This window comes from Leishmania major, chromosome 24, assembly GCF_000002725.2.
Source record: "Leishmania major strain Friedlin complete genome, chromosome 24".
Lineage (NCBI taxonomy): Eukaryota > Euglenozoa > Kinetoplastea > Trypanosomatida > Trypanosomatidae > Leishmania > Leishmania major.
In genome coordinates this window covers 45,122-68,514 of record NC_007265.2, presented here as the reverse complement: position 1 = coordinate 68,514, position 23,393 = coordinate 45,122, and the positions used below count along the sequence as shown (strand labels likewise).

The 23,393-nt window shown below is 61.9% G+C and overlaps 6 protein-coding genes across 6 annotated transcripts; all 6 read right to left on the bottom strand.

Moving 5' to 3' along the window:
- Nucleotides 1-242: 242 nt before the first annotated feature.
- Nucleotides 243-9,761, bottom strand: LMJF_24_0260 (conserved hypothetical protein; the record flags this gene model as incomplete). Its single annotated transcript, XM_001683491.1, has 1 exon — nucleotides 243-9,761. The coding sequence occupies one exon, from the start codon at nucleotides 9,759-9,761 to the stop codon at nucleotides 243-245; it is 9,519 nt and encodes a 3,172-aa protein (XP_001683543.1).
- A 1,107-nt stretch (nucleotides 9,762-10,868) lies between these two features.
- LMJF_24_0250 (putative ATP-dependent RNA helicase) lies at nucleotides 10,869-12,686 on the bottom strand (the record flags this gene model as incomplete). The annotated part of the gene is made up of 1 exon (XM_001683490.1): nucleotides 10,869-12,686. One exon carries the CDS (start codon nucleotides 12,684-12,686, stop codon nucleotides 10,869-10,871), a length of 1,818 nt encoding a protein of 605 aa, XP_001683542.1.
- A 1,003-nt stretch (nucleotides 12,687-13,689) lies between these two features.
- Nucleotides 13,690-15,090, bottom strand: LMJF_24_0240 (WD repeat protein; the record flags this gene model as incomplete). Its single annotated transcript, XM_001683489.1, has 1 exon — nucleotides 13,690-15,090. The coding sequence occupies one exon, from the start codon at nucleotides 15,088-15,090 to the stop codon at nucleotides 13,690-13,692; it is 1,401 nt and encodes a 466-aa protein (XP_001683541.1).
- A 1,023-nt stretch (nucleotides 15,091-16,113) lies between these two features.
- Nucleotides 16,114-17,730, bottom strand: LMJF_24_0230 (putative protein kinase; the record flags this gene model as incomplete). Its single annotated transcript, XM_001683488.1, has 1 exon — nucleotides 16,114-17,730. The coding sequence occupies one exon, from the start codon at nucleotides 17,728-17,730 to the stop codon at nucleotides 16,114-16,116; it is 1,617 nt and encodes a 538-aa protein (XP_001683540.1).
- A 2,144-nt stretch (nucleotides 17,731-19,874) lies between these two features.
- On the bottom strand, nucleotides 19,875-20,897 carry LMJF_24_0220 (hypothetical protein; the record flags this gene model as incomplete). The annotated part of the gene is made up of 1 exon (XM_001683487.1): nucleotides 19,875-20,897. The coding sequence occupies one exon, from the start codon at nucleotides 20,895-20,897 to the stop codon at nucleotides 19,875-19,877; it is 1,023 nt and encodes a 340-aa protein (XP_001683539.1).
- Nucleotides 20,898-21,863: 966 nt separating this feature from the next.
- LMJF_24_0210 (putative transcription elongation factor) lies at nucleotides 21,864-22,865 on the bottom strand (the record flags this gene model as incomplete). The annotated part of the gene is made up of 1 exon (XM_001683486.1): nucleotides 21,864-22,865. One exon carries the CDS (start codon nucleotides 22,863-22,865, stop codon nucleotides 21,864-21,866), a length of 1,002 nt encoding a protein of 333 aa, XP_001683538.1.
- Between the last annotated feature and the right edge of the window lie 528 nt (nucleotides 22,866-23,393).

Sequence of the window (23,393 nt, the reverse complement as noted above, 5' to 3'; positions counted from 1 at the left end):
CCACAAACCGCTTTTCTGCCGCCGGCCCCCTCTTTTCCTCCCACCGCCTCGCTCTCGCCGGCAGGAGGCGTCATCGCCGTGCGCCGTTACACTCAGCGACACGCGCACAGCCCACACACGTGCACACGAGCTCACCCCTCAACAACGGCCAATGCGGAAATAGTGAGCGAGCCAGAGAGGGAGGGAGGCAGGGAGAACGGCGGCGACGGACCCGAAAGAGACAGAGCGCGCCAGTCGTGGCGCTACATCATAAACTGAGAGACACACGGCACAATGCTAGACCACACGGCGCTGTTCACCAGTCGCACAAATCGCTCCACCAGCGCCTGCTCCATCTCGCTGAGGAATGTCATGACGCGATGCTGGTGAAGGGCGCGAGAAGGCTTGCAGTACAGGCTCAGCTCCTCGACCACGACACTCGCGCCAAAGGGCCGGTGTGGATCGGAGAAGCACTCCATGGCGAGAAAGCAGCCGCTCTCCTCCGCCTTACTCGGCGCAAACGTCACCACAAACCAGCCGGTCAAGCACGGCGACATGAACAGCCGAGTGATGTCGTAGCCGCCAATCGGACCGGCTGCTATGGAGGCGGCGGCGGCGTGCCTTGGCAGCGCTGCCCCGGCCGGGGAGCTCGTGTTGAGGTCGTAGTGGCGTGCATGTGGCGTTGAAGCGGATGTTTCCGGGGAGTCGCGGGCGCTTCGCTGGCGCCCAATCACGCGCAGAACATGCTCGGGGTACAACTGCGCGCACACGGCCTGCAGGCGCCACCCGTCGCCACTCCACTCCACCGGCTCCAGAATCATCTGCAGCATTGGCACGTACGAGTGAAGGACGATCTTGTGTGAGTGGCCGCGCAACAGTTCAAACTCGTCATAGCTCGGCAGCTCCCGCTCCATGTTGCCACGCCTAGCCGTCGTCGCCGCCACGCGCCCGTCCGTCAGAAACTTCCGCCACGCCACATCTAGCCGCTCCTGCTGGGTGCTGTCTAGCAGTTGATTCAGCAGCAGGTGCCGGGCGCTCAGAGCGAGCTGAGAGAGGTAGCGGTTCGACTCCGGCGAGGCCTTGCTCACGCCCGTTGTGCTGGTGAGAAGCACGAAGAGCTGGGCCCGCTCCCAGATGATGAGGCCATCATACATGTACACGTCGTTTGTCTGCTCGCGCTGCAGGAGGTGGTGCTTGTGTGGCGAGAGGTAGAGGACACCGTCTGTGCCGACGTGCACGTCGCCGCTGTTCGCCGCGCCACCTGGGGTCAGGTTCTTCAGCCGCATTACCCGCGGGTCCGTGATGGTGTAGGCCGCCACAATGTTGGCGCAGTGCATCGGGGGGAAGGGGTGGTACTTGACCAGGTTCTTCACCGCCATGTACGTTTTTTGCTGCCCCGAGAGCGCGACCGAGTGCGTGCGCATGCAGTGTGCCAGGCTGCGCACCGCAGCGTCGTACAAGACGCTCTCGAACAGGAGCGTCTGCTTGAAGTCTGCGGCCACCTTCGCCGTAATGCCCGGCGGGACGGCGTCGCCGTTGATGACGAAGAAGTCGAGAGCGTAGTGCACCACCTGGAAGCCCACCTCGATAATGAAGAGCCCGCTGGTAGTGATGGGAGAGACGATGGCCTCCTCGCCGAGCGCGTCCGCGAGTGGGCCGTAGCGCTCGTAGAAGGTGCCACAGCGCAGGAGGTCCACAAACGGAATGACCCCGTAGTAGAGGTGCGGGCTGAAGAGCACCACGCCGCCGTCTTCGCTTGTGACCTTGCCGTACCGGCATCGCAGACGGTTGAGCAACACCTCGTCTGAGGTGGTGAGCGGGTCATTGGGGTCGAGATCGATGATGCACATGGAGGGGTAGAGCTGGTGCAGGTGCTCCGTGTAGAGCTGCAGCGACGCGTCCACAGGGCGGGCGTAGCTCATGTTTTGCTGGGTCTGGGTAGGAAGGATCGGGTCCAGCACATCGTCCTCGTGCCGCCACCGCTCACGGCGGAGAGAGAAGTCGGGCACGCGCGTGCCGAACACCTCCTTGCTCTTCAGCTGCAGCGTTACGATCGCCTTCGCCAGCTCGAGCACGTTGTTCTGCGGCCCCGCCCGCCACAGCATATCGCACTTCGCCAGCACCTCGGTCACACCAGAGCGAGCGTTCTGTGCCTCCACGATGATGTGCGACGCCAGGATGTGGCGATGGTAGACGCACGCCACAAGGGCATCCTCTGGCACGCCGCTCACCTCGCTAAGCCGGCAGTTGCGCGCGTCCGACCTGAGCTGCTCGTTGTGAGGCAGGGAAGCAAGAACGGAAATCTGCGGCTTTAACACACTACTCGGATAGTCGCACAGCACGTGCGCCTCGAGCAGCGCATCAACAACGCGCACGCATTCTTGCAGTGAGTACTGTGGGCACTCGTCGAACAGCACTTTGACGGCGTCCTCGAGAGAGAACGCGTAGTTTACAATGAGACCTCGGTTGTACAGCCCCTCGAGTATCACCACCAAGGGCGCGTCCCGCTCCGCGTCTGGCTGCGGACGGAAGCGAACGTTGTTGACGCGCCGCCGGTACGCGTCGAAGCTGATGGACAGCGACTTAGTGCGAATCACATTCGTGTCGTCGCCGCAGCAGTTGCGCGCCAGATCCGCCTCGCTGAAGAAGGATGGCACGGCGTAGCCCATGCGCTGCAACAGCACGTCCTCCAACAGCGCCGACTTTTCCTCCATCGCCAGCACGACATAGCCGAGCAGGCGCACAACGTACTCCGTGTCGCGCAGGTTGAAGAGGGCTAACGAGAGGCCCTCCGTCAAGGAAACGGAGAGAACGATACGGTACTCCAGCAACGGGCAGCCGCGCTCGCACAGCTGGTACTCGCCTAGCAGCGACATCTGCGATTCCTCGATCGTCACGGAGGTGATCGGGACACCTGGCACGACGTACGGCACGACGCGGGTCGGCGCCAACGGCGCTGTCGCCTCGGGCGAGTCCATGACATCGTAGCCGCATGTCACGTACAGCTCCAGCAGGTCTGCCATCGCGTCGTTTTGGATGCTCTCCATCCACTTCCACGAGAAGTTCGGCACATGCACCACGCCCTTTGCGGCGCGCCCGGCAGTGTAGGTAAAGCAGGTCGGGCCGTAGTGCGAGAGCGCGCCGCATATGCGATCCATCAGCATTGGCAGCACCGCCAGGTTTACGTTATCGAGTGAGAAGTGCCGGTAGCGCAGCAGCGACGAGTCCTTGGAAGACGTTTCTTGGCTGATGCGCAGCAGCTCGCCCACCGTCGTGTGGACCGAAGAGCGCAAGAGCGGGAAGGAGGGATGGCCTGGCGAGGTCAAGCCGAAAAACCGTAGCTGCGATATGGTCTTCTCGACGCTGTGGCCCAGGTGGGCCAGGATGGTGTTCTCCGAGTCGCCGTTGATGTAGCGTTCCGCTGGGATGCGAGTCAGGTAGCGGTCGAGGACGATTACGTGCGGGTTGTCGGGGTGCACGTGGAGACAGCACGACACCAGCACGTCCGTCAAGCCATCCACAATCTTCACAAAGCGCCACGCCTGCAGCGCTTGGCTGCCGCAGTTCGGGCGTGGGGCCGCGTCCTTCGCGGGCTCGAGGTTGAGGCTCTTTTCGAGGTTGTAGTGCTCCACAAAGTTGCTCGTGGCATGCGTGGGCTCGTCCTGGACGCCGAAGGGCTTGAACTTGTACTCGCGCAGGTTCAGGAAGAGCAGCGCAATCGCAATCTCTCGCTGCCGCTCCTGGCATGTGCCGACGTCGCGCGACGACTCGCGGGGAGCGTCGTGGTCAGAATCGGAAAGAGCAATATCGAAGATGGTGCGCAGGTTCACCACGATCGGCTCCAGTCGCTGGTTCTGCAGGAAAACAAGGTCGTTGAAGGAGATCATCTTGTGCTGCACATAGTTGAGGTGCCCCTGCAGCTCCTGCACCGCCAGAAAGTAGCAGAAGTCTTGCAGCCGCTGCAGCGGCCGCTGCACACTCGCGTTCGGCGTTGCGCTGAAGAGTTGCACCACAAGCTGCGGGCAGCGATCCGAGGACGTCAGCGGCGGCGGGCGGGAGGTCACCGACACAGTGTGCGCCGTGTCCTTGACAAACACTAAGCGAAGGTAGTGGAACGTGTCCCCTTCAACATCGTCGGCGGCGAGGAAGCACTGGTCTCTGTTGAAGATGGCGACGAGCTCAAGTCGCGAGCAGTGGCCCTGGATGCGGTGCAGGATCTTCTTGCACTGATGCTGCAGCTTGTAGTAGATTGGAATCTCCAGCACATTGCGGCCGCTCAGGTAGAAAGGAGACCCGTCCGCATACGCGTCCTGCGAGTCGAGCGGCGGGCTTCCGTGGTACGCGGAGCCGCTGCAGCCTGGCGCGCCGCTACTCTGGCTGAACTGGTCTCCCCACGCTGGGGGGATGAGCTCGGCGCTGGCGTTGAAGGACTCGCGCAGCTGCTTGAGCAGATGCAGCTGACTCACCTGCTTGATCTTGTTGCACATGTGAGTGCGGAGGTGGCTGCTGTAGCTGCGCATCGTCTCCAGGGCAGCGGGCGTGCCTTGGGCGTCGTATAAAAGAACGCGAGCGCCACTGACGCCCTGGGAAGGCTTTGTCGTGGCGCACACAAGCACCCAGCGCTCGCCAAAGTGCTCGCGGTTGGGCACCACCACGTAGGTGAGGGGCAGCGTAGGCAGGACCCACATCCAGTCCTCATCCACGCAGTGGCGGAACACGTCCTTGATCGCCTCTTCCGGAACTACGCGGCCGACGTTCGTCTTCTGCTGGGTGAACTCGACCGGGAACGTGTCACAGACGAAACGATGGGAACTCAGCAGGGCCGGGGTCACAACGTCGCAGAGAAGCGCGTGCAACTCCGCGTTCTCCGTCAGCCCCGTCGCTCTCACGCTCTCGTTGTGCGACAGGACGGGGTCGCGCAGCCGCGTCTCTCGCGCCTTGTCATCCCGTCGTTCGCCTGCTGCAACTGCGGCGGCGCCGTCAGTCGTGACGCCTGGAATGGCCGTTTGTGTCGCCGGCTCCGCGTCGACGCGTGCTTTGAGCTGCCGGAAGGAGGTACAGTAGCACGCGTTCTGCAAGCAGTACACAGCGACGCGCCACTTGAGCCTCTCTGCAATTTGTTGCATCACCTGCCCCACTCGAATCGGGAGCGAGCCGCGGTCCGTGCAGCTGTGGAAGGCGTCATGGCAGCGCTGCCGATCCCAAGCAACGGCCATCGGCTGCGCGAACAGTTCATCCAGCTCTGTCGTCGCCGCCTCGTCCGCCGCGCCTAGGTAGCTAGGTGCGGTTACAAAGGACGCAGCCTGCGACATGGAGGGGCCACCCACCGCGGCAGGCGCCTCCTCTGATGTGAAGCGGTAATAGAGGAGCCGCAGCGTACGCCGCACAGCCGTCTGGGGTGGGTAGAAAGACTCGTCCTCGCACAGGGACAGCAGGTCCGCCGGCACCGTTTTCACGAAGAGGCGGAGCTTCAGCCGTTCCACTGCGGCGTACACCGCCTCCGACGACGAGGAAACCGTCGCGGTGGAGTCCTTGAGCGATGCCGACGGAATCGCCCACTCAGACCGCTCACGCAATGTGTTCTGCCTCCTCTCATCACAGCTATTGAACGCCGACGACAGCCACCGACATTCCGCCTTCTCTTCGATGCCTACGCCGCTGGTCGACAACGGCAGAAGCACGCATGCCTTCACCGCGACCGGGAGTAAATCTGGATGCGCGCTCTTCCCCTTGTTCGCGCCGTCCTCACTCGTCGCGTTCGCCCGTGTGGCGCTGAGACCGTCGTTTGCGCCGTCGTACTCAGGGACGTCCTCGTCATCTGCCGCTTCGTAGGGGGACGAGGCACCGCCGCAGGACATCTCGTCGCGCGGCAGCGCCCGGTCGGCTCTCGTCTTCGGCAGCCACAGCGTGGGATGCGCCGAAAAGCTCCGCTGCTGCGACGCCAGCACACCTGTCAACACCTCCTGCACCTTGCTCCTCCACGGCAACCCGCCGGCCGCTGCGCAGCAGCGCCACTGCACAATGTTGAGCAGATGCGTGACGTCCATCTCCACCGCGTAGTTGCCGAGGTGGGCGTAGGCGTCTGTCAACTCCGCCACAGCGGGTGCCGCCATCTCCGCTGACGCGCGTTTGATGAACGAGATGAGCTCGCGGGCGCAGTAGACGGATGTAAAGACTGTGAGCAGGTGGCGCAGCGACAAGACGACGGCGCGGTCGGCAATGCACTCCGGCATCGCCGAGTGCGAGGGTGATGCCGCGGCACACTCCTCGCTGCATGACGCAGCTGCTGTGTCTCCGCCCGGCAAGGTCGGACGGGAGTGGTGGTACTGCTGAGCGATGGCGTACTCGAGCAGTTGCCCATCAAGGGCAGCCAGCGCAACCTTGACCACATGCCTCCCCGTCCCGGCCTCCGTGTCGCTCTCAAGTATCAAGACACAAAGTGCTGTCTTGTAGCGCATCGGACACAAGACGGAGACGTACACGTCCGTATCGGGGTCCACTACGTCGGCCCCGGAAGAAAGCCGCTGCACGTAGTCCGCTTGCAACATACGGGCCTTCACGACCGCGCTGCGATCCCCGACGCAGCTCACAATGTTCAGCAGCCGTTCGCGTAGTTGCACACACCCCTTGACGCCGAGCGAGGGAGGTGAGCGCAACTCCACGTACTCCGTATATCTCACATGCAGAGAGAACAGAATCGACTCGACCCGCGCCACGATAGGGCTGAAGCCCCGCTCACGCATTTGCCGAGCCAGAAGGGATCGCTTGCTGGGCTGCTGCGTGGCAATGACTTTGCACGTGAATACGGCCGTGGCAATGTGCATGTCCTCTTCGATGTCGTGCGTGTACGTCCACTGTGACGACTGCGCTCGCTTGAACGGCGTGACAAAGCGCCGCAGGGAAATCGGCGCCGCCGGCACCGACGTCGACGTCGGCGAGGGTATTGCCTCCAGTACGTCGAATAGGCACACGTGCGAGTGTGTCTCGGGATCGCCGACGCGCTTCATGAGCACTGCCTTGAGCGATGATGTGTAGTACACGATGAGCACAAATCCCGCGTGCAGGCGGCGCGACACAATGTGGCTGAAGATCTCCTCAGCGAGGAACGGGTAAAACTCGCTGCAGCCGAGGATCCAGCGGAAGCACAGCGCATTCAGCAGCGGCCACGGGAAAGACAGCAGCGGAATGCGGAAGAGCAACGGGAACCCTAACTTAAACATTCCTTTCTCCTTCTTTACGGCGGAGCCGGCGTCCGCGCCGGGGTGCCACTTCCCCTCCACGTAACTCGTCAGCAGTCGCATGCGCCGCGTGCTGAGGCTCGTTTTCACCAACCGAAGCGCCTGTTCGTTTTCTGTATGATGCGACGTGCGCACCAGCAGATGCCGATCTCTGCGTGCCGTCGCCTTGTTGCGCTCGCTCACCGCCTCCTCGATGTCGCTCAGCAGCGCGCATATGAGTGCTTCCTGCGTGGCACGATCGCACAACACGCAGCTCACACGGCACTCGAAGGCGCCGGCTAGACCAAAGTCGCTGCCGGAGCTTGTTTCGTACTGTGGGAAGAACTGCACCAGGGAAAAGACGTCGCGGGCGGCGTTTGCGGCACCTGCAAAAGACGGCGTCGTCACGGTCTCCGTGTGCATATACGTGAGATCTTCCTCCCGGCCGACAAGTCGGTGGCGCCGCTCCATCGCCGTACGTATACAGGCGCGCGCGGCAGCCTCCGTCGGCGCCCCATTCGCAACTTGGGCGCGGGTGTAGCTCACCAGCATACTGGGTGGCAACTGCTCAAACCGGAAGAAGACGCCTAGAGAGTACACCGTGGAAACATTAAACCACTGCGACAGCATGCCCTCGGCGGAGGAGAGATGGGCGAGATCAGGGATGGCGTTCATCGGCGTCTGCCGCGGGCCCGCGTTGAGCAGCTGCATAAGCGTCTGCTCTGCCTTCATCCACATTATCACCCGTAGTCGCAGCAGCGAGAGATACGCGAGCCAGTGGCCGCTGTCCTCGCCGACCCAGTTTGTCGTCTCGTCGTCCCACCGGGTTTTGCAGAAGCGGTCGACCAGTGCCTTTGTCCCTGACACGAGCAGCCGCCGATAGACCGCCGGCCGGTTGATGTTCATCTCGTAGTGCAGCGTGATGGTGCCGCGGTGGAAGTCGTGGTCGTAGCGTGCAGCCATATGCGACGTGGCAGACTCATCGCGATAGTCGATCAGCACGCTCCACCCCTGGTTGAAGCGCAGCGCCGCCGAGGCACGCAGCAGCTCTTTCGTGGAGGCGCCAATGACGAAGTCGGGAAGGTCGTGGTCACCATCATAGAGAACTACTGGCTCGCCAACGGCGTCCGCAAGCAGATCGCGCCGCGCGGCGCCCGGGATGGTCACCGGAAACCCCTTGATGAGGTGTACAAATATCTGCTGCGCCAAGCACCGCGCCCCCTCAAACTTGCGGCACCACTCGTTGTTCAGCCGGGGTGCCGCAAGCGCCAACCAGTAGTCCACGTGCGCGGCAAAGCCGCCAACAGACGACAGGAACCGGACGAGCGGGCTCAGCTCGGGGGAGTCGAACGCGAGCAGGCGATTCAGCGCCACAATGGAGACGATGAGATTCTTGCGTCGCACCGTGCTCTGCAAGAAGTTGAATGCTTCCGACGAGGCCTTGGCGCCGACTTTGCTGACTAAGATAAGTGTGTTGCACTCCGGCGTTTTCTCCGGCATCGCGCACACCAGGTACTCCAGCGACGCACCCAGCGAAGATTGCGGCCACTTCTCTGGCGTGCTGCGCTCCCGGTAGACACTTTCGTAGCGGCTGAGAAGGTCTCGAAGGCGGTCCAGGAATGTGCCGTCGTTGAGCAGCTTCCGAGCATCGCAGTGAAAGAGCACTGTCACAGCCGAGCAGCGAGAGTGCTCGCTGTCGTCATTCTCCAGAGGTGTGAAGCGGCGGTACTCGGGAGGGTACATGATGATGCTGGGTTGATGTCGCTGTCGCTGGCGGTGCACGCCACTGCGGGCCGCCTCCGCCTCAGAAGAGGTGGGTCGGCTGAAGGGGACTGCCTTCTCCACCTCATGCGGCACGTTCAGCAACACCACACTCACAAAAACAGTGGGACTCCACACCTGCTGCATCACGCGTGATCGAGTCTGCTCGTCGGCGATGGCGCCCTCGACGAAGCTGCGCAGCTGCTGCAGGTCCTGCTCGCGCGCGTGCAGCGTCGTCTCAACCACCTGCAGGATCGACGCGACGATGGTCGGCATGCGGTCGACCAGCACGACGCCGTTGCGCGTGATGCTAAAGACGCCTCGCCCGTAATCAAGTGCAATCCAGATGTGGTAGGACTGGTAGAGCACCTCCATCTGCCAGTTCCAGTAGTTTGCCTGGCTGCTCGCGGCGGTGTCCCACGGCTTGGTGTCGAGGTCGTCAATGCCGTCGAAGAACACGTTCGAGGCGTCGCCGTCATTGGGGGCGTCAAACTGAGGCGACGCGGTGTCCTCGGGCGACGAGAAGGCGCTGGCGGTCGTGTTATGCGTTGTGCAGGTGCTCGGCGTGACTGGGAGCAGCCGGTCACCCAAGGAGACGCCGCGCTTGAGCTCCTCCAGCGTGCGGACGAGCGTACGGCGATCAAGCTCGGTATTCAGCGGCGTGGGCGCGAATGTGGCGCTGTCTCCCCTCGAGGTGTAGAGGTGATTGTGACGAAGCGCATAGTCGATCTTGGCATCCGTGCTGAACTCGTCCGCCCGGCTGAACAGCAGATAGGGGTTCACCGGTGACGCATCCGTCGTCATGGTGGTGCAACGACAGGGGCAGAAAAACAACGAACGAGGTCGATACAAAACAAGGGCACGGAAAACACATGGCAGCGCCTCACATCAGACGCTGCAGCGACACCACACCGTTGCTGCCTCGTCGCCCTTCTTCGCCGAGCAGGCGAGCAGGTGATTCGAGCGCGACACCTCGGCGCACGAGCACACGCACACGGATGGGCGTCACTAACGGCTTGGGCTCTCTCTGGCCCGTGTCCGGATCTTGGCCGATTAGTTTGTCGGAGTGACCGTTCTTGTGCGCGTGTGTTGCTCACGCGCGGAACAGTGTCGCTCAATCGCGCATGAAATACGCCCACAGTTGCGCAGGCGCCGTGTTACAATGAGCAAAGAAGAGAAAGAGCCGATGTGCAGGTGTGCGTGGGTGTGTCAACACGGTGTGCGCGTGTGTACGCGCACATGTGCACCGGAAGTCCATCGTTCGTAGTAGGACGAAAACCACCGAAGAACAAAGTGGAGTGTGAGAGGGAGCATGTCGCATGGCGTGCTTCGCCGAGAGAAGGACCGCAGGCACGCACGGCACGCGGACGGTGCCGCATGCGCAGCGTAGCTCCTACCGGCATATGCACTCGCATTGATCAGTGGAAAACCTCGAATTTCGGTGCGTTCGCTACGGTGCCTGTGACACACAGTGACTCGTGAGGTTGGCCAGAGAGCAGGAGGAATGCGCTCGTCACGACACTCTTCGCTGCTCGAGGCAGTGACAGACGTTGAGAATGCTGAATCGCGTAATGCGTCTCTTAATCGAACAACAAGGAGCGTAGCACACCTGCTTACGTGCTGGTGATGGCGAGGGGGAGGGGGACGGCTCCGCACACCTCTACAGCCCTTTTACGAAGATGTGCAAAAAACAAAAGAGCGGCAGCCCCCCCCCCCTTTCCCCCAGAAAACCAGCCACTGCCAGCGGCGCCACCCAGTCATGCGTGCATGGACACCTGCCCGCAGCAATACACACACACAGAGAGAGAGAGAGAGAGCACCTCATCGTACCGGCCGGCCGTCTCTCTTCACTTTACAGAGAGTGCGCTGTATTCACCTTCTCCCTCCCTCTTCGTCTCTGCGCTTATGGTTTTATGCCTTGCGCTTGGAGGAGCGCAGCCTAGACACCACCGCCTTCAGTGGGTCGGCGGAAGCCTTCTGCGTTGCCTTGCGCAGACGGTTGGACTGCGTCTGCTTGGCTTGCACACGCTTCCGGTACGCACCTACGTCGTCTGCCGTCGACAGATGCATGTACTCGGGCACCTCGAGGATGTTACGCTCAACCCTGATCCTCTTTGAGGACCGCCGCATAACTCTCTGCAGGGCGTCCGTGTCCTTCTGTGACAGGTGGTTCGCCAGGTACGAGCTACGACTCAGTTCCGCGGCGACGGAGGCTACCCGCATCTTGCGCGTCGAGGCGCGCGTGATGTTGCCCAGCACGCTGTCCACGCGGTACTGCAGCTTTGCCACCTCAGCCCGCTGCATCTGCCGAAACGGCCGAATGACGTCGCCGCGCTCTCTGCAGTACTCCTGCAGCGGGCGCAGATACTTGCGGGCCTGCGGCACGGTAAAGATCGCAATGGACACGCCCTCCTCGCCGGCACGACCGGCGCGGCCGATGCGGTGGGTGTAACGAGACAACGCGATCGGGTCAGTCGCCTCCACCCCGTCGAACAGAACGACGTTGCGCACGTGCGCAAAGTCGATGCCGCGGTGCAATGCCGATGGCGCCTCGGTGTTCGCACGACCACGCACGGAAGCCGACCGTGGCCGACGCCGCGATGACGACGACCACAACTGACCGTCCGAGCCCTTCTCACCTGGCTGCGGCTCCTCCAGCGAAGCTTGCAGCTGCATTGCGCTCTCCAGTGTGCCATCGGTGCACACGAGCGTGGACACCATGCCGCTTTGGAAACGACGCAGAGTGTCGAGGCGCACGTTGATGGGTAGGTTCGCATCGTACGCGAGCGTTGCCACCCCGAGTTGCTCCAGGAAATTCTGCAGGCGATACGTTTGCTCGTCGTCGTTCACGAAGATGAGAGTCTTGCCGGTGATGAGGGCCATGCGGTAGAGACCAAAGAGAAGCGTGTGGCCGTGGCACTCGTCCGTGGCCACCAAGTAGTACTGGTGCAGTGTCTTCTTCAGTGGGTCCCTCACCCTCACACGGGACTCGACAACCAGGCCCTGCTGCGAGGCCGCGCTGTCCTCGACGTCGCCACGCACCAACTCTTCCACGTCCTCCGACGTGAGCACCACATTAACCGGGTGCCGCAGCAGTTGACCTTTGACGGCCGCGACGCCTTTGGTTAGGGTGGCGGAAGCTAGAATGACCTGCATGCTTGGTGGCAACAACGACTGCACCGTGCGCAGGGATCGCTCCGCCATCGAGGCCACCACGTCGGCCTCGTCGAGGACGAAAAGGCGGACGTGCTGGAGGGTGTCGGCCGTCACGGTGCCCTGGCTGCACCCCTTCGCCAGTAGGGCGGCGGTGGTAATGACTATGTGGGCGGACTGAATGCGCCTTGCCGTCACGGCGCCGCCAGACGTCAGGTTGTCGATGGCCAGCCGGGGCTGCACATACTTGGCTATCAACTGCGCCGCCTCGGCCGTCTGCTCGCACAACTCGACCGACGGAACAAGAATGAGGACGCACGGGTTGGGCAGTGCTCGAGCATTGCTGCGCTGCTCCCGCTCCGTGATGATGCGCTGCACGGCTGGGATGACAAAGGCACCGGTCTTACCAGAGCCGGTGCGGGATTGAATGGAGATGTCTTTGCCTTTGAGGGCGAGCGGCACGCAGGCACTTTGGACGGCAGTCGGCTGCTTCCACGCGAGGTCTTCGAGGGCCTCGAGCACCCGCGTGTCAAGCAGCAGCTCAGACCACTCCGTCTGTACTTCGGCTTCAGACATGAGCGCTGCTTTGAGAACGATGTGGTTTAGAAGAGGGGCACAACTGCAGGGGAAGAGGGGTCCAGTGCGAGGCGCGCACGCGGAGTGGCCATGAAAGTGGGCCGTGGAAGCAGGGCACGGAGATGATTAGTAGAAGTGAGATGCAGTGTAGCGGTGTGCCGTCAGACCTGGCGACCGGACCGATGGGCACGTGGTGGAAGATGGGGAAAACATCGGATGGAGGCCGCCGCATTCGAAGCGACTAAAAGAGAACAGGAGCAACCACAACACACTGCGAGAAGCGGCTCAACGCCACATCCACCAGAGTAACCCGACAGACACGCAGCCGCGGCCACCGCAGTGCGGAACGCAACCAAGAGAACGCGCGCTCGCAGTCGTGTCTCTCGCGTACACTTGCCCTCTTTTCTTTCACCCGCGTCTAGCGTCTCTATGCATCTGCCAAACGGCGCACACACGCACGCACGCACGCCTCGCGTCAAGTGCGCGCGCAACGCATGCGCGCACCCTATTATGCGACGGCATCCGATGCCTTCTATGACACCCTCCAACACCCTCTTTCCGCCAATGCTTCTGAACGACAGCGTGCGCTTCACAGAGACAGAGAGGAGGACGGGTGCGCGTGCAAGCGCCGGCGGCGCTTGCACGCCCACGTGAGGAAAATAGAAGCGGGCCGAGGAGCAGGACCCGAGGTCCATGCCGCTCGTTCAGCGCGTTGCCCAGCCAAGCATCCACCCCCGAAATTTCCCAGAAACTAAGGCGAGAGCGGCAGACTCGCAGGAGAGAGAGAGAGAGAAACGACGCACACCCTTGCACCTCCGCGGCAGAGCAATCCACCCGTGACAGCGCACAGACAAGAGAACAGTAGACCCTCATCTTTAGTCGCGTCAACAGGCGGTGAGCCCCTTCCGTCCTCCCTCCTCCCTCCCACCATGGAGAGGGCCGCCGCAGTGCACGCCAACATACCGTCTTGCTTACCCATAGTACCTTTGTTGTGTGACGCCCATCAAGCACAGTAGAAGAAGTCTCGCGGCCTCCATAGCATGATAGCGTTGCTGTCGGTGGACACAAGATGGCCAGCACCATCTTCCTGCCAACTCCAGCCCAGGTCCATGATCACATCGGTGTGGCCCCAGTGCTTGAACAGCGCCTTGTGCCGGGTCTGATTGTAGATGCAGACGACACCGTCATGACCGCCGGAGGAGAAGAGATGCCGTGAGTGTGGGCACCACTGAAGGGTGGTCACCTCGTCGTCATGCAGGCAGTCCACCTGCACCGGCTTGCTGCTCTGACGCAAGTCGAAGAAACGGACGCTGCCCAGCGCGTCGCCAACGAGCAGCGCGTTCCCGTCGAGTGGGGAGAGGGCGAGGGAGGTTGCCGCGTTTTCGATGGAGAATACCTCGGTGGTGTGCTGCATGCGCACATCGTTGAAGTACACAGCGCCAGTGGAGGACGCCGCCACGAAGGTGTCCGGTGACGTCCACGAAAAGTTCACCTGCGTGACGCGCGCCTCCTCGTCTTCGAGCGAGAAGACCTTGAACGGCTCCACCTGGCGGCTGTCGTCCTTCGACAAGTTGGCCACGCGCCACACACAGACTCGTCCTGTGGAACCAGACGCCACCACACCCTCCGCATTGGTGCTCCAGTCCAAGTTCTCCGAGGCACCGTTGCCGCCCTTCAGCGTTAGCACGTGCTGCCCCTCACCGGTGCGACGGTCCCATCGGTCCTGCTCCGTCACCACCACATTGAGTGCACGCATGCGCTTCTGGTACTGGGCCCGCTCCTCCTCCGTCGCGTCACTGCTGAGCTCGTTTGGCGGCAGCGGCGCGCGGGGCCGCGGAGGCTCATTCGGGAAGCGGCCCAGCGGCACTCGCGACCAGTCAAACACATACAGGTTCCCGTTGCTAGAGGACGATGCGACGAGGAGCGGGTTTACTGGCGCGTAGCGGGCTGCCAGCACATCCCCATCGTGAAGAATGCGCCGCTCAATGCTGAGGCCGCAGGCGTGTGGCGCCATGCCGTACCCGCCAACCTCACCGGTGGCCTCGCTGTAGGCTATATCGGACCCGTCCAGGGCCTGCGTGTCCTGCGGCACCGTTGCAGACAGGAGCTGGATGTAGCTCTGCTCCTGGCCGCCTGTGCGCGTGCCGCTCAGTATGGTGTGCGTGGTGAGGCCACTCTTTGTCGTCACGTACGGCATGAACTGCGCCACCGGACTCTCCCAGACGAGGTCAATGTGAAACAGGTGCTGATACAAGTTGCGCACGTGTTTGCGCCACGTGCAGAAGCGCACCGTCTCTTGATACGAGGTCGCCTCCTCTGCCGCTGCAGTGGACGACGTCTGCGAGACCGCGTCGACCGGCGGCGGCACTTTTCCGGTGCATACGACATCGGCGCCGGACTCCATCATGGGCGATGATGCTGACGTCCGCCACCGCAGCCCTGCGTAGGAGAGCGTGAATGCCGCGGTGGGGAGAAGAAAACGGAGAGGTTGGTGTGCGGTGGAAGGGCGCGGAGAGGGAGCTGCGGGGCGCTGTCAGCGGCACGTGTCTGTCTGCGCTGCACAGTTGTGAAGTGAGGCGCCAACACGAAAGAGACGAACCTGCGGCAGAACAAGGCGGGAAGGAAGGGCAGGGAGAAGGCGGCATGCGCGAGAGAGAGTGGAAAGGGGCCCCCCGCATCGCTACACACGCCACGCGGAACGCCTTCGCCAGAAGCCCCAGCAGCCTGCAGAGAAACAGCACTGCTTGTCATGGGTTTGCAAAAAATTGTTGCCACACAGACAAGCACCCTACTTCGGACGTGTGGGCAGGCAGCTTTACAGGTGGGCTCACGGTACCCTCGGCACGTGGGACCGGTGATGCAGGCGGTCGGTGTAATGCAGACGGCGCAGCCTCACCACAACTCCGCTGACTGTGTTTTGATTGCGCTTACGGCCTACCATCCTGAAGACAGCACCATCACCCCTCCTTCCTGCGCATTGTCACTGAAATCTACGCGGCGCCGCTGAGACGCGGACACCAGCCGCTGAGCGTTTGCACGGAAGAGTGTGTGCACCACCGCCCTACCCCTCTCGCGCAGCTGACGATATGGCATGCTGACACACGCAGGTGTTCCAGAAATCACACAGAGGAACGCTTGGCTCTCGCCTCTCACGGGATGTCCATCCTTTCCGCCGGAAACGTGCATCTGCTTCCGATGAGGGCACGGATGCGCAGCATGGCATGCAGCGACACACTCGTAGACGACCGAGGAGGGGAGCGCGGCGCCCCTTTCTGTGCGCGTGCGCAACAAGATGCAGTGACGCTGGTACCAACGGAGTGCCGCAGCGTGGCACGTGATCTCGCCTCAGCGGCGACGTCCGAGCCGCCGCACCTTCCGAAACAGCAGCACACTTGCAGGAAAAGCTGGAGCGTGCGATGTGGCGCCCCTACAGCGGCTTCGCCGCCTCCGGAAAGCTCGGCGACAGCTTCGCCGTCACAGACAAGACGTCTTTGCTGCCCAGTGCGCCTCTGTCCGGTGCGCCGGAGATCGTGACGCCGTCGAGCCAGGGGTGATGACAGACGTCGGCGAGGGAAGGGCGCTGCGATGGGTCCACGGTCATCATGCGCGCAATGAGGTCCTTACACAGAACGGATAGATGTGTCATGGACCGGTTGAAGGCGACGACTGTGTCAGAGCGGGGGGGCTTCGGTACGGTGCCAGAGCAGAGAATGTACAGGAGCACTCCCAGAGACCACACATCCACCGCCGCACTGATCTCCTGCGGTGGAGCTCCGTCCGCAGGAAAACACGCCAGCTCCGGCGCTGCGTAGACTGGCGTGGCGGCACCGGTGGTCTCTAGCATGCCGCCCCCTGCGCCGCCGCCTTCGTACTTGGCACTGCCAAAGTCCGCCAGCTTTAGCCTCACGTCGTATGGCGAAACCGCCTTTGCCTCCGCCTGATGATCGTCCACGACGGAGAGCGCGGCATCGCCGTCGGTCTGCAGCGTCGTCGCCGTTGCCGTTGCCGAGGCTGAGGTCGTGTCAACCTCGTCATCGGTCCCTCTCTTGACGACGTCAACAAGCACGTTCTCTGGCTTGAGATCGCAGTGGATTATGCTTCGACCGTGAATGTACAAAACCGCTTCGAGGAGCTGCCCAAAGAGATGGCGCGCTTCAGCCTCGGTGAAAGGGTTGCGTCCACGCCCGACGATGTAGTCGAACAGGTCGCCGCCTCGCACGTACTCCATGACCAATGCGACACAGCCGCTGCCCTCAAACGCGTCCACCACCCGTACAACGTGTGGGTGATCCATGCTGCGCATCATTTCAATTTCCGTGTGCAGTGAGGCCGCAGCCTCCTCACAGGAGAAGCGCCCCCGCTCAATCAGTTTGATAGCGACTGGTGCCCCCGTCTCCCCGTCTATACCAAGCCGCACCGCCGCCAAGCTCCCCTGGCCCAGCACCGGCCCTAGCTCGTACCGCTGCAGTCCTTCCACTGCTGTAAAGCCTGATGAGGAGTGCCCCGGCAACGACGCAAACTCAAACCCACACCGGCTTGCCTCCTCTAGTGTGGGGTTCAGGAAGGAAAGTGTGTCGCGCGGATGCAACGCAGAGCATCGGCCTCGCCCCACCCGGCGGCCATTGATGAAAGTGCCGTTGAAGCTGTTGTCGTGCACGAACACGTCATCACCAAGAACAGAGAGCACGCAATGAAGCCGCGACACCAAGTTCGAGGGAAGCACCAGGTCACAGCAGCTGGGATCGCGCCCGATGCGAAGACCCTCTACACCAAAGCGCGTCGCACGCACGTTTATGTTGGCGGTTCCGCCAAGAGGAGTGAGTTCGAAGAGCTCCGGCTCGGCGTGCCGCCGAGCATGCGGGTCTTCCTCGCCGTCGCCGTCCGCAGCGCCTTTGCCCTCAGAAGACGATGTCGTCAGGGGCCGAAGCCGCCGAAGATGCGGAGACGTCGGTCTGCCTCTCTCGGTGGTGTAGGAGCTGGAGCGCTCTCGCTTGAGGCTGGCTTGGAAGGGCTCCCGCAAAAGTTTGTCAGAGGGCCCCTCCATGTGGTCGTATGCGTTGGTGTGCGTGTATTCGCGGTTGCACGCCGGGGGGGGGCAGGTAAGGTAGCGGACGAGAGGCTGCAGCGAGAAGGGGGAGGGAAGGGGGGTAGCCTCTCTCACCTAGGTACCCACCAGCACACAGAGGAGAGACGACAGGAGGGCAAGAGGTGGGGCAAGAAAAAGACAGCGGGGCCGCAGGTACGCATACATATGGGTAGTAACACTATAGGAGGCAGAGAAACCGAAAGGGGGTGGGGAAGGGTACCGGCAGCGGACAAGGATGCGCAACGAAAGAGGCGCGTCATTGCTGCCGCTGCCAAGTGCAGCTTGCTGTCTGTGAACATCACCATACCCATGTGCACATCGAGCAGCTGTGTGTGTGGGGGGGGGGGAAGGGAGAGAGCTGTTTCCCCTGCTGCTGTGGGGCACGTGTGCGACGACGATGCAGGTCACAAAGGGCAACAAAACAATCGAAAGAGGCAAGAGCGACGAGGTGTCATCGTCTGTGAGTGTGCGCCAACTCATGCACCCACGCGGCGTTCACCTAGCGCGCGCGCCGCCCCTCTCCGCTGCCGTTTTTCCGACCTCTCTTGTCCGTTTGAACGTGCCTCGCGTCTGAGGGCGCCGGAGGGCGAGCGCCGACGCCAAGGAGGATACGGCGAAAAGCAAATAAGGGGGTGAGGCGCGGCAACACGCACTCAACATCAGCACCGCGATAACTGCGTCTTCGCGGATGGAAGCTGGTCCACAGAGACAAGAACGCACCTCCGCATTTGCCAAGTGAAGGCAAGATGCTCACGCCCCTGCCACTAACCTTGCTCGCTCTCTCTCTTCGGTTGTCTCTCTCCGAACTCTGTAGGCTGTAACGCAGGTGCTTCCTATTAGTAGCAGAGCATGCCCTCGCTGCCCGTCACTGAGGCCGTCGCGTGCGCCCGAATGTGAGGGAGAAGAGCGGTAAGAGCGCGACAGACGCCAGAGAGGAGAGGAATCAACCACAGGCGAGAAAGACATCATCAACGCGCCGCCCTACACAGAGATCAACGCAGCACCAGAGTTCAAGAACAAAAGAAGAAGGGAGGGCACTTCTCGACAAAAATGTAGACGATACCACTGCTAGGCGCCATGCCGTGCAGCCACAGCGCCCATCCAAAGGCATCTGCGCGAAAGAACGAAGAGTGGGGGGGGGGGGGGGAGGAGAAGCTAACACAGAGGATCGCGGCATAGAATGTGAGGTTCAATCATAACAAGAAACTTACACGCGACGGCGAGGTTATCAAATAGATTTGCCCGCCGGGTCGGCGCACCGGCATGCACGTATGCTCGAACGTGTGTGCAGGCTTAGTGCGGTCCATAAACGGCACATCTCCTCCACTCCTCCAAACCACCCTGACTCTCGCACTCGTGAGTACTTTCGATGTGGCGGTGGAAAGCCAACAACCTGGCCCAGCGCACGGACAGGAGGCGCTGCGAGATGCGTCGCACGTGGCATGCACGACGAAAGATACAAAACACCTCAGATGGCCACGACACCCAAGACAGAATGGGAGAAGCGGCAAATCAAGCGAGTCACGTTCCTGCACACTGCGCGTGCACACACGCGCCGAGGCGAGGAGGCGGAAGGTCCGGCCGGAAAACTGTGCACAGGCAAGTGCCTTCACGCAGACTTGTTACGTATGCGTAGGCATGAGTAACCTGGTGGGCTGCGTCGGTTCAAGTAGTTGCACCGGTTGAGTTGGGTATACATGAGCGCTCGGTGACTGCTTGGACAGCGTTGACAGCGAGCCACAACACGAAGAGATGGAGCAAACAATACGCCAACGAGGATACGCATATATGTTTCGCAGCCGCCGACGAAGACGTGAGGCAGCAGCGGAGAGGGCCGGCGGGCAACGAGGTGGCACGGGCGGGGAGCGCCCGTGCGCGAAGAAATACAGTCGATCTCCTCTCCTGCGTGGATGGAGGCGCATCTTCCTTTTTCGTTTATTCGCTCTGCGGCTATCTTACAAAGCAATCGGTAGATCACGCCTCACACCTCCCACCCCACCCCACCCCGGCCAGCCGTGGAGGAGGCCGGGCTGTTCGGCAGGCGCGTGACTGACGGGGTCTTTACTGCGCGCCACCGCCTCTCTTCTACTCATTCGCGTCGGCTACTGTGGAGCGCAGCCAAGGCCGCCGCTACCAGCGACTTCTGCACCGTCGCTGTTGCGCTTGAGGGGTCGGGCAGACTCCACCTTCCCGAAGTCCTCGAAGAAGATGTCACCGAGTTCCATGGCGTCCATCTCGTGCAGCACAATGGGGGCCGCAATAAGGGGGTACATGCACCCTGCCTCACGCAGCGGCAGCGGTGTCCGCAGGCGCACGCCAGCCTTAGACTGCAGGCTTTGCCGCACCACCAATAAGAAGCTGGACTGGTCCTTGACAGCGTCGAAATCGCCAAAGTAGAAGAGCTCGAGGCAGACCTCGCCAGGGGCGCACTGCCCATCGATGCGGGCAAACGGGTCTGGTGTGCGCATGTCCCAAAATGGAAAGGGCTCGTCGACACCGGGGTACTGGATTGCGAATTCGGTGTCCACGCCCTCCTTACGCGGACCATAACGGACGCGGGAGACGATCTGGTACACCTCCGTTTTCTTCGGGTCGTAAGCCGGAATCTCGCACCCCGCCAAGCCTGGCATGCCGGGTGGAGGCTGAGGGACTCGTTCGGGACCAGCAGCGTCGTCTTCGCCCTCCCGCCGAGCGTCGAGGAAGACTGGACGCTGGCGAGGGGCGTTCAGGCGCATGGCTACAAGACGATCGTCTGGAACCGGCACATCCTTGCCAAGCATCTTCATGGCCAGAATGAAATCGGCGTGCGAGAACTCGTGCAGGTCATCGTCCTTACTTGTATCGTCCTGGTCGCCGAGGTTGCTCATCTCGAGCATCGACTCTCTCACGACATGTGCCGTCATGATGGGGTCGCACGGCTGACCCATGATGCTGAGGCTGCGCAGGGTAACCGTGTTCTCTAGCAGGTGATCCAGGATCAACAAGAGCTCATTCGAAGCAAAGCCGAAGCGAATCTGAATGAGCCCCTTCAGTTCCGCAATGGTGGTGTCCGGCGACAAAATAGCATCACTGTCTTCGATGACGGAGTACCTGCCCGTCAGAAACCACTTGACCGTCACCCTCATTGGTACGTCAAGTGTGCGTGATCGAAGCAGGGAACGAAGCGAGCAGCGGCCACAGAACAGAGAGCGACGGATCCGTGCACGTCCGCGCACGAATGCTAGACTTCAGCGCAGGAATACAGGGGGGATGGCCGTCTGCTGATACAGGGCGCTGAGAGCAGCTCTGGTATCAGCCCGGTGGAGAGCCGGCCGCTGCAGCAACGTGTGTGGGAGCCTTTGCTTCCCTTCGCTTCTTGGCAGTTCGCCCGTGCGACGACACCGATGCCCCTCTATGCGTGTGCGGGGCGAACGCGCAGAGAGGCAGTTGGGCTCCAAAGGGCAGCTGAGCGTCTGACGGTGGGCTCCCACAGACAATGGGCACGCTCCGTCGACGCCGCTCACGGAAAATGGATGAGCCCACGCCGAAGGCACCGGCGAAGACGAGCATCCGTGCCATGACGAATGAAGGCAGAAGGAGAGAGGTGTGAAGTGCAGAGGAAGCCGTTGAAGGTGCGGTGCAGCCCCGTTCGGCGCGGGGTCCATGGATCGCGCAGACCTTGTCTGACGTCATGTAGCCCTGCACACAAGTTACGTCTACTCATGAGCAGGCAAATGCGGGTATGTCGCACAAATATCTCTTCGGGCTTATTGGAGCGGCGTTCAAGGGCCTTGCCCACGCCCGGCTGTGCTCTGCAATGCAGTCAGACGACAGCAACGTAAGGGCAGTCAAAACGCAGTGGAGAGTTACGCTAAACATGGCGAGATCGCACGCCGAACGCCGCAGCTCGGTGCACATCACATTCCCACACACGCGCACACACACAGACAGCGGTTGAGCGCTGCGGCGGACGTTATTTCCATGATAATCACAGCGGCCAGCAAGTGTCCATGTGAGAGAATCAAAGAAAGTGTGGGGGAAGCATACGCAGAGGGTCGTTGCCTCGGCTCACACTCCATCTACGCCGGCGCAGCGCCACTCTATCCCTGCGCTTAGTACTTGCGCCACTGCGTGTTGCATTTGTTGCACGTGATGATCACCGTCATCGGCTCATCGCCCGAGCGCGTCTGCCGCTGCTCCCAGGAGGAGTCTCGGGCGCCGCAGACGCGGCACTTGAAGAGTGTCGAGTTGCTCGTCCGCATTGCCTTCCTAATCTCGCTGAGGTTTGTGTCCTTGGAGCGCTCCTCAATCTTCTCTTCGATATGCTTGCGCAGCTCCGGATTGGCCAGCTCAAGGTCGTCCATCGTGACGAGTCGCTCCACCAGCAGCTCTCCCTCCACCACCTTCCGTCGCAACTCGCCGTTCTTGGAGTCCTTGATGTTGAACAGCAGCGTCTGAAAAGTGTCTTTCGTTTGCTCCATATCGCCCGGAATCGATTCCACGATACGCACACACAGACCCATCACCCGCTCAGACTCGCTCGACGGCCGCTCCTTCATGAGCACGCCATGCAGTAACGCCGCCCACCGCTGATGCAGCGTGATCCTCTTCGCCGCGGTTGTCACGCTAGGCGCCGACGTGCATGCGTGAGATGCAGCGGCGGCAGTCGGAGGCGTGACAAGCGTGGAGTTTGCGAGGGACGAGGTGGGGCTCGAGACGGGCGTCTTGCGAGGGATCTTGCGCGGCAGGTTGGAGTAGGGAGATCGCGGTGTGACAGACCTGCTTTCAACCCTCGCTTGCTTCGGCGAGACCGCGTCGGTATCGGCATGGGCGTCATGGCAGACTCGCTCCGCTGTCAAAGTCGCAGGGGAGGGCGAAACCGAGTTGGAGCTATGCCTGAGTCCACCTAGAGCGTTGGGAGTGAGAAAGTGAGTAACGGGCTCGGCGACGCGTGGGCGCTTCAGCGGGGAAGCGGCCGATGAGTGTTGCACGTCCTCCGCCTCTCGCGACGGCGCTGCTAGCGGTGACACAGAATGCGTCGGCACACCAGGCGGAGGCGGCGGACTCGGCGGCGACGCCTCGGATGAAGCAGGCAGCTGGACGGAGTCTGACATGGTCGCACGCGGCCTGCTGCGTAGACGCTGCAACGATCGATCCGACGAGGAGCCGCAGCAGTACTGCACAACAGAATGCGGGGAGACGCGAGGCACGAGGGGGCAGAGATGTGACGTGAAAAAGCACGAGTCAAGTGAACAACGCCGCTTGCAAGCGGAGCTGCTTTGAGGTATGCGAGCGACTAGCCGGATGAAGAGAGCGACACCAGCGCCGCCACCCTATAATGCGCGTATGAGTCTATGCGAGTGTGTGTACGTGTACGTATATGTGTGTACGTATATGTGTGTACGAGAGTAAAGAAAAGGAGCACTACGGCTCCCTCGCGTGATGGCGTGCAAGCAACTTCGAGCTTGGCTGTGACAGGCGGTCGGTGCGCTTCGCTGCCAATGAAAGCACTCGTCAATGGGGCACGGGTGTGCCGCTGTTTCTCGTGCGTTCCTGACACCTCTGCGGCGCATACAACAGGAAAGGGCTCTTGAAGGCAGCGCGCAGGCACTTGTGCGAGCACCGAGTGGCTCCCGCACCTT